Raw genomic sequence first — 9,853 nt, 5'->3', positions numbered from 1 at the left:
CTTTCTAGAGCCTCAGTGTTACTGTTGCTGAACTGTTACTCTTCTTCCATTGAGCAACTTCTCTCCAACTTCCTCCTAGGTTGCAGGATTGGTTCTGGAATAAGAAAAATAATTAAAATAAAAAATTAGTCCCTCAAAAACAGCAGATCCCAACATCCATTGTCCTTCAGAAAAGAGGGTGAGGAATCCATGTGCCTGCCCTGTGAACCCAAACAAAGCTTACGAGACAGCTTCCATGGAGCTGTACCTCATGGACAGCAAGGAAAAGTCATTTCTATACATGGGATATGCCAGATAATACTTCTGTGTAGGACTCCACCTCAAAGCAGAGGGTCATCAGTTTCAATGGAGATGTAATTATACTGTCAGAATATCAACATCTTAATAACGTTCATGAGACACGGTAAAAACTGAACACTTTTATAAGATTGCTGAATAAACAAAGCTGGACTTAATCATGGCAATGCACTTTGAAGTTCATAACCAAGGAAGCAATAAATATTCTCTTGTGTTTTACAGTTAGAGTACATTATACTTGTAAACATCTTTTTAGTTAAAAAAAAATCCTTAGTGCTGCTTTTTTGGATGCTGTTTATTTTTAAATAATTTTAACCATTGACACATACAATTATTTTAATACAATTATTCATTTTCTGATTATTTCAAATTTTTCTTGTATATACAAGTTGAAAGTGTAAAAGTAACACAGGAACCATTTTGTGTACTCTCTAACAGGGCATACAAAAGTGCATTAATTCCCTCATAAAAGTTTACTTGAAGTTGCCTCTCATAAAGCTGTCAATCCTGTGATAGCAGCCATGTCAGCCAAATAATTAAGAGTCAGGATGAAATGAGCTGTTGTAGAAATGAATCAGCCATTTCCCTCAGGATCTCCAGAACCACACAGCTGTGTGCCTGACTTCTATTGTTCCCAACAGAAAGGTGAAAGTCACACAGAAATGTAAGTAACACGTAAATTGACACTGGATCAAGCTAACGTAGACTTAGTGACACAGATTCAAGTATCTACCTTTTTAATGGTCTCATTATTCTATTTCCTATCTTTCTTTGCAGCTCATTTCTAAAAGCTGGTTTCTCCAAAACAGAACTCAATCCAAAAAAGCCACTTCAGTTTTACAGTATAATGCCCCACACTCAAAACACACCCAAAATCTCCCTCACTGGTTTCAGAAATTATCTTTCTATGTAAAATATAACTTGATGTCTTCTGTGGAGGAAACTGATTTTGAATCTTGTAACCATTTATTAGAAATGAAACATTTTTTGAACTAATTATTAGTATAACTAACAGATACTCATTCAGCTGCTCTAAGAAACAGAAGCACCACCATGGTATTGCTGTCTCTTCTCATTTTAGTGGGATACTACTGACCAATACTAGCTGACTCTGTGTTGGCTGCATCACGTTGTGGAAAAGTTTTTTGGAGAACCCACTTTGGAAATATTTGTACTATACTGCCAAGGTTGAAATAATCACCAAGTTCTGGATCAGATGCCCACAGTAGTTAAAATATTTGAAACTGATCCTTCCAGTTCTGCAGGGTACTGGTGCCCCAGGATGCAAATATTTACAGGTCAGTTTAACATGTGGCCATTTAAAAGGTTATATGACTGTACTTATGTCATTTACAAGACAAGTATACAACAGGTGAGCTACTCCAATGAAAATATTTGCAAAACTAAAAATTTATAGTATCTAATTTTAGAAGACTTTCTATGCAAACTCAGACTTATATTCCTCAATATAGCCCACCTGATGGGGAGTGATCAGAATTATAGCTAATTTTCAGTAACCAACAAAAATATAATATTTAGACTTCTGAAAAGGTAGACAAATCTCCAGTTCTTTCCAAAGTTGCTCATAATTTTGTCATGAAAAGCATCTGCCAGACAAAATAGTGGCATGCTGCTAATGTAATAATACCAGAAGACTTCACCTTCTTACAGTATACTCAAAACATCACATACAAAACATAGGCAGCTGTTTAAGGACAAGCAGAAGTAAGACATTGATAAAGAAAATTCCATCCCAGGGATATTTAAGGCAGATGAAAAGGCTTATATGTTCTCATTTCTCGGAAAAAATACCCACAGCATGATCCATGCCAAGACTTTAGACCAATGAGTGACAACCAAGTAAAAGTGCCTGGAAAATCAGGAGCAGCATCATGAGAGAGGCATTATCATCTGCCCTTCACTCACTCAGCCCACTCCAGCAGATTTCATCCTTCCCTTGGCTTGTTCTATGTGCTATTCTCATCACATGATAGGGTATATAATGTGCTGTGCCTGCTTTTTTACTTTATCCAGGTCCTTTTATTTGCCACTGAATATCTGGACACTAGCAATGCTGAGAAATTAAAATTTAACAGTAGCACAGCTCTATCTGTTAATAAAGACATGATGAGAAAACAGAAAATAAACAATTAAGTCTGTGTCCTTCCTGCCCCTGTAACAGTTCTGTTTCATCAGAAAAGTAAGCTTCAAAGGAAGTAAAAAAAAAGGAAAAAAGTAAGAAGTCTGGTCTTCTTAAAATCCAACGTCCATCCAAACTCATGAAAGTTGTACTTCATATTTGTTTTTCTACATGTTTCTCATTTTGGCCATGAGTTCTTCTAGGCTTTCTTCAGAGTCTGCTACTGTCTCCCCAGTTACTGAATTCTCTTCCTGTTAGGAACAGGAAGAAAAAGTTGTCAACAAAAAAAGTAAACAAAAAAAGCCCTCACAGATCAGGTTTATTGCTGTTACACCATTTTCCTAAAAGCAGACACTCAATAGTGAGATTAGGCCTAAGTAATTATAAGATTCAACTGTAAAGTATTTTGACTAGGAGTTAGAATGTTCTTACTGCAGTACATTCAGATTCTATGTTCCCCAGGTATGCTCATTGCTCTTTGACAATACAGCTTTTACAAGATATGTATGGGAAAAATTAATTAGTCACCAAAATATCAACTGAGAAATTGACATTTGCTGTTCTTCCCCCAGCCCCAAATGCATTAATTCCCATAATCTCAGCAGTACATTCACACTGGCATCTCTTCCTTGTCCTTAGCATTTAAACTTTACCATAACGACACCATCCACACTTAAAGAATTATCTTTCCCAGGAACACAAAACTGGACCATAAAAAGGAATAATCAAATGAACTGAGGTCACATTTCACTGGAATTGTTCAAGATGGAATTCTGTTCTAGGTTTAAAGGGTAACCAAACTGGCTGGTATTATAAATTTAATCTACAATGTGTATTTAAAAAATTCATAACGAATAAGTTCATTACCTTGTCTGGGATAGTATATGCTACACTAATTCCCTCAGGAAGCTCAGGTACTGGGCCAGATGCAGCCTTCAGCTCATCTTCTGAAATTTCTGATACTAATTCAATGCCTTTGCATTAAAAGGAAACAAAAACTCCATTAGGAGTTAGAAGAAAGTTCTTTAGTCACCAAGTTATCACAGTAAGAGGAAAGATGCAGCTACTTTCCAAAAACAGAGTTAAATTAAACTAGTAACACCTTTGACTTCAACAATTTCATTCCATTACCAATAGAAAATATTTTCCCTTTAGAATATATGACATAATTCTATGTAGGCAACTTATGAACCAGAATGGCATCTCTTCCTTGTCCTTACCATTTAAACTTTACCATAAGGACACTTCTCCCAGGTGTAAGATAAGATTATTTTCTATAGCATGTAATAAACAGAACATATATCTCCAGTCTTAAAACAGTTACATAAAACACATTTACCATTCCTTAAGATAATTCCTTCTAATTTAAAATCCTCAGAGGAAAGTAAAAATCCATGGGATGCCTCAGCACAGTGGTTATGGAAAGGACAACTGCTCTTTAGTATCTTTAAAAGGAATATGCAGTTAATACATCTTCTCATATCTCCCTTATCTTCAAACCATCTTCTGAGAAAGTTTTTTATTCAAGCAGCAGTTACATTTTGAGCCTAAAACCTGCACATTGCACTAAAAACATATCATCAAGTTGTGGTAAAATTACTTTCAAAATCCAGGAAAAGCCAAAAGTGATTACACAGTGTAAGTTACAAAATATAGGAACTAAAAAAATTCTATGTACCCTAAACTATGTTCACCCAAAATGAATCTCAGTGTTGGGAAAATCAATTAGTCTCCAGGTGATGACTTACCCCAGTCATTGTCTTCATGTACTATTTCTTCTTCCTTTTCAATTACTACTTCTTTTGGTCTTGCAGCTTCTTTTCTCTGGAGAGAGAACACAGAAAAACAATCCCCTCAATAACCAACATTTAGTCCAATTTCCAGTCCAATTTCCAAAAACTGCAAAGAAGTTCAAGCCTAATAGTCACATTTCTTCCAACATGTAAGATAAAAAGGTTCTAAATGGTGACTGCTTAGGAGCAAAAAAGCAGAATATCAGTAAGTTAAAAAAAACCATCAAACCCATTAAAACTCAGAAACATATGACTACTAGAAGAGTTTGCATTCTCTTAAGCAGTATTTTCTTCTAGATAATTGCTCAACTCTTCTTCCTACCCTTTAAGGTAAGTATTGTATATTTAGAAACACATGCAACCATCTGAAGATGAGTGTTGCAAACTAGAGTAGCAACGAACATTTTCTTTTACTACAGATTTGCAACTTGCTTTGTTCTCTACGAAAAGGGAAATTAGAAAATTGACCCACAACCCCAAACTGTTTTTACCTTATAATTTTCTTGCTGTTTTCTGCAATTGTGGTCACTGCACTGTGGGTTTGGCTTCATAGACATAGTTGGGAAGAAATCCTGCATTGCATTGTAACCAAGATAATAACTCACAGTACCAAAATTTAACAGGTATCTAGAAACACAGAGAAAGAAGGAGCTTGTAATGCAGGTGCAAACCTAAAAATTCAGTTGCTTAGGGAATAATTTTTCCTCAATGAACTTTTAGAATATACTTTCAGACTCATGGAGTTGTAATGTGAATTACTGTAATAGCCTTAAATCCAGTAATGCTGTAGTCAGCTGGCAACAGAATAACTGGATCAATACAGAATCCCACCTTCTCGTGGTGTGTGAGGATAACTCAGCTACAGGCAAGAGAAGTAATTTATTCTTTGTCCATGTACAAAATTACAAAGACAAGTCAGCACAACAGCATTTTTTTATGTATAACGTAATGATGTCAAATCAGAGCATGATTACATATTCAAATATTTTGCTGTACACATCAAATAGCAACAACTCAGTCACTTACTTGAGAACATTTTGCACAAGCATTCCTGCCACAACACCCATGGTTGTAGGAAGACTGGCTGCACAAACTCCTTCTCGTTTCAATGTCTTCTCATCAATATTTGCAGCTACTACCAGTGGAGGAGCACACTGAGGGGCAATAGAGAAAAAAAGCTGTAAAAAAGCATTCAAGACATCCCACAGATCACACAGAATTTAAAGGTACTGCATCAGCTGTGCCAGGATCACACTCACAAGGCCAGCTGATCTTTACATTTCCAGTCCCACTCTAAAGGGCAAGAGAGCAATTCAGCAGAGCACCACGTACCGCAAAACAAGCGGATTCACCAGGGATGATCAGCTGGATGTGTCCTGACACTGCATTTTCACTCACTCCAGACTCCATCCAGATTTGTCCAAGTTCATTGCAGGCCTTATAAACACAGACACACACACATCAGCACTGCAGAAGTTTAATGAAAATAATAGGAACTCAAACAATTGGGAGTGATGAAACACATTCATCTCCCTGATTTCAGGCAAAAAGGCTATGGTCAGAAAAAAGTACATGAAGAGATAGAAATTATTATCAAAGGACAAATCAAGCGGCAAATTAAAGTTGCCCTCACGAAGCCAGCCCTTTGTGCTTTCCTGAGGACCTGAGATGTTCTAACAATACAGACATCAGTGACCCAATTACAGCACACTACAGAATATAATTCCACAAATTATTTTAGAGGCTTGGGTACAGTGTATCTCTGTGCCTTCCCTGACTGCAATTTATGGATCAAGTCAGCTGAAGGGTAACAGAAAACATACATTTGGCATATACCTTACATTGGCTGCTACTATAAAGAAAAAGAGTTTGATTAAATAAACAGCATTTTTAGTATACAAAAAATCACATGAGGTATATAATTAGGTATATAAAATCTTTTTAAGTTTCTGAGATTCAACATACCAGCCTCTGAAAATACCGTTTTATAAACAGAGTAATTAGAAAAGACAGAGTTTATGATACTTCTTTTACTAAACATTAGCTGATAGTAATGCAGTGATATTTATACACATAAAATGGTTTATAAGAACTGGGTAAAAGCTCAGATTTCTCAAGCCAAGGGGGACATTTCTTAGGAGATTGTTTTTAAGTTCATGTCTTTTCTATAGTTGCACAACTCCTAACATTTATAGAAGAAAACAGTCTTCCACAAGCTCGTGCCTTTGGTGGCCTTACCGTGTTAATTGCCATGCGAGCTTCAAAGTTGTCCACGCAGCTCAGAACCAGATCCACAGGCTTCCCTTCCTCCAGTGCACCGTTACTGCAACGAGCATCAGAAATTTACATGAAATTGCCAGCAGAACAAAATACCAACACAGCAACTGACATGTTGCTATACAGTACAGAAGCCCAAGAAAAGTGAATTTTTAACAAAGCTTGTGCAAATGCAGTACAGGACACAACCAGTATCTTAGATCTGCAGTAGAAACAACACCATGCTGAGGCTGGGATTTAAATATATGGGCATTTTAGACTGTTTTATATAGTATGCACTCACAGTATTGGAGAATTGTATCTTCGTACAACAGAACTGCAAACGGTGTAAGTTATCTCAGATCTCTATGAGATCCACTAGTAACTACATTCTTCTTCATTTTATAAATCATACCTGAAAACTACTACAGAGCACTCAAGATATGATCTGATCTGTTTTCCATAACACATCTAGACAAGAATGTCTTCAAACACATACATTTCCCAGAGGTTTTCAACTGGAAGTTAATAAATTGAAAAAGAGCCCCAACAAGAAAAACGTGAGGCTGTGTAGAACCACACATCAGCAAAACCTAGCAATATGCTAAAATTGGGAGATTTTACCTTATTCTATCCATGAAGTGCTCAAAGTTGTCCAGTGTTGTGATGTTGTAGTTATGTACTTCAAACTGAACATCAGGATTAATATCCCTTAGGGAGGAAATAATAGGAGTCAGCAGTTAAGAATACAGTGGTAATTTGCGTTCTTCTCCCTAATTTCCCAAGTGTTGCTACAGTCTTAAGTTTCCACTCTGAACTCTAGAATTCACCCATATTTGTCAAAAATTCATATTAGATAAAAAAAACCCCACAACATGTGGGAGTGGCATAGTTTATACCAAACTTCTGAGCAAAACTGGCTTTTACTAAAAAGTAGACTCACATTAAGGTTTTGGGCAGTACAAAAATGTCTTTGAGGTATCAATCATCCCCACAAATATTTTATGCTCAAATTCCCAAATTAAATCATGATTCTTTGCAAATGATTAAGAGCGAAACACTGATTTTCTAGAGCAGCATCCTGGCCTAATACATTTTCATACCCATTTCTCCAAGTTTTACCTCAAAGTATGTTCTGCTGCTTGCACTTTACTTAATCCAGCTTGATGAGGTTGGAAGAAGAGTCTGTTCATGTTTGCCAGTTCCACTTTGTCATAATCAAACAGAAGCAGCTACAACAAAGATTGTTTTAACACGTGTGAATCTCCAGAGACTCTGCAAACAGAGCACTGTGGCAATTTTGAACAATAAAACTAATTCTAAAACCATAGCCATAGAAAATTCCCCCAACCAAACTCCCTCCCTCAGAAGCCCATTCAGTTCACATACAAGAGGTACAAACATCATAAGGATGTGAAAAACTGAACCAATCTGTTAAGTCATTAAAACTAAGAATATTCAACAGATTAACCTATATGAACAGTAACACCTCTATTATCACCTATATTACTTGCTGCCATGTGACAAACTAATGTTTGTGGTAAAGATTTCTGTTTGTCATCTACTACATTTCAGTTGCGTGATATAAACTTGGTTCTTATAAGACTTTATGTGAAATACCCCCTCCTTTCCTTTATTTTGTTTTCCTTTGGCAATAATCCTTTTGTACTATGAAGATTAGAGAGATAGCTTCATATAAGAATATGGAGATGACAAACATCCAAACAAGAACTGTCCATATGATCAAGCCCTAAATAAATAAATTTTACCAGCATAATAAAATACAGACTCATCATGTGTGATGTTTACACAAGTGCTGTTCTTGAGTGCTTTCTTCACAACATTTTTTTATTTGGGTAAAATCAAATCAAACTCTTTACAAAGAGGACTGGTCAATCTACTATAAAGATAAAGAAGAACAAAAAAACTCTCATTACCTTACCAATGCCACACCTTGTCAGCATTTCAGCAGTCACACTGCCAACACCCCCCACACCTACTACTGCAACTGTGAAGGTACGGATTTTCTGTAGGAAGGAATAATGTACACATCAGTATGTCAAAAGTGGCCCTCCCAGGGAAAAAATGCAAACAGTGTTTCATTACAGATAGAATCCTACCTCATAGTCTTTGACAATCCCCATTCTTTTTAATGCCATCAAGCGACTACAAAGAAAAAAAATGCAATGTTAACACAGAAAATATTCTTTATGTTTCTAACAACAATTTTGCTTTTCAGGTACTTAAAATCACTTTTGCTTTAGAAATAACCTGACCAATAAATGCAAGCCTGCTGTTCCACTGCCAGCTAGGTACAGTCTGAGTGACAGAGTAGATGCTTTCCTATTTGCCCCAGAGTCCTAACCCTGCAGAAACTCATGCACCTATTCCTCTGGTAATGTCATGAAATCAGGAGGACACAGATATTTTTGTAACTCAATCCCTGATTTACAGAATGAAAGGTGACACTTTTTTTTTTTTTTTTTGGTAATGAACCATATGGCAGCAACCTAGTGAAGACTTGCACTGTTTTCTGCTCGACTTTATTAGATTAACATAACATTAAAAAAATAAATAGAGACTATCAGGTTTTGAGGATAACTGAAAGCATTTTAAAGGAACATTTTATCTCTTTATGGCATTTTTCATGAAAGTACAAGTATCAATGTGTATTAAGGAAAAATAAAACCAAACCCAAACCAACAAAAACCAAAAAATCATCAGATTTCTAGAAGGGAAGGGGTCTCTAAAGTTCAAGAATTCTATAAACCAACTTCTAAAATAGACAATTTGGAGGAATGAGAATAAGACCTCAAATAATACCAACACCTGTCCCATTTACTAGCAACCTAGCTGAAAACCACAAGGTTTTCAGATTTTTCTCCCTCCCTGCCTGCCTCTACTGTAAAGCAAGATAATACAAAGTAACCCTGACATCCAGCCCAGCCAGGTGGGAAACCCGAGAGCATCCCTCCCGGAGCACCTGCCTCCTGCGCTGCCCGACACCCTCCCGAGCACACCCATCCTCATCCCTGAGATTCCCACCCGTCCGAGCCTCTCCCGCTCCCCCAGCCCCACCGTTCAACCCACGGCCTCCCCCTTGCCCATCCTCCGCGCCCCGACAGAGCCCCGCCGCCCTCAGAGCCCTCAGCGCACCTGTAGGGGTTCGAGTCGGTCACCTCGGCGCTCATGGTGTCGATGCGGGCCCGCGCCGCCGCCCGCCCGCGCTTCTCCCGGGCCAGTTCCTCCTCCAGCTCCCGCACACGCCGCTCCAGCCGCTCCAGCCGCCCGGGATCCGCCATGGCAGCGACACGTCTGTGCCCGGCCCCGGGAGCTTCCGGGAAGCGTCGGGGCGGAGCGGGGCCGG

The 9,853-nt window shown here is 37.9% G+C and overlaps 2 protein-coding genes across 2 annotated transcripts in view; one reads left to right on the top strand and one right to left on the bottom strand.

The window, feature by feature from the left end:
• Nucleotides 1–427: 427 nt before the first annotated feature.
• Nucleotides 428–9,788, bottom strand: UBA5 (ubiquitin like modifier activating enzyme 5). The gene is made up of 12 exons (XM_058816424.1): nucleotides 9,643–9,788; nucleotides 8,607–8,652; nucleotides 8,424–8,513; nucleotides 7,609–7,718; nucleotides 7,111–7,197; nucleotides 6,469–6,553; nucleotides 5,563–5,667; nucleotides 5,257–5,384; nucleotides 4,722–4,857; nucleotides 4,186–4,261; nucleotides 3,305–3,411; nucleotides 428–2,688 (listed from the first exon to the last, which is right to left on the bottom strand). Exons 1-12 carry the CDS (start codon nucleotides 9,786–9,788, stop codon nucleotides 2,605–2,607), a joined length of 1,200 nt encoding a protein of 399 aa, XP_058672407.1. The 3' UTR covers nucleotides 428–2,604.
• Nucleotides 9,787–9,853, top strand: part of ACAD11 (acyl-CoA dehydrogenase family member 11) — a 29,058-nt gene continuing 28,991 nt past the window's right edge. Inside the window, 1 exon segment of the mRNA XM_058816412.1 lies at nucleotides 9,787–9,852. Coding sequence (XP_058672395.1) covers nucleotides 9,787–9,852 — 66 coding nt within the window.

Source organism: Ammospiza caudacuta, chromosome 1, assembly GCF_027887145.1.
Source record: "Ammospiza caudacuta isolate bAmmCau1 chromosome 1, bAmmCau1.pri, whole genome shotgun sequence".
In the NCBI taxonomy this organism is placed as follows: Eukaryota; Metazoa; Chordata; class Aves; order Passeriformes; family Passerellidae; genus Ammospiza; species Ammospiza caudacuta.
The sequence above is the reverse complement of the archived record's forward strand: the minus strand, read 5'-3'. Positions and strand labels throughout refer to the sequence as shown.

Excerpts from the sequence above, each read along its gene's own strand:
- UBA5 (XM_058816424.1), bottom strand. The coding sequence starts at position 9,788 with ATGGCGGATCCCGGGCGGCTGGAGCGGCTGGAGCGGCGTGTGCGGGAG. Across the intron at positions 7,719-8,423 it reads CAAGGTGTGGCATTGGTAAG|CTGCTTCTGTTTGATTATGA; the intron begins GTAATGAGAGTT and ends TCTTTGTTGTAG. Across the intron at positions 7,198-7,608 it reads GCAGCAGAACATACTTTGAG|GGATATTAATCCTGATGTTC; the intron begins GTAAAACTTGGA and ends TTCCTCCCTAAG.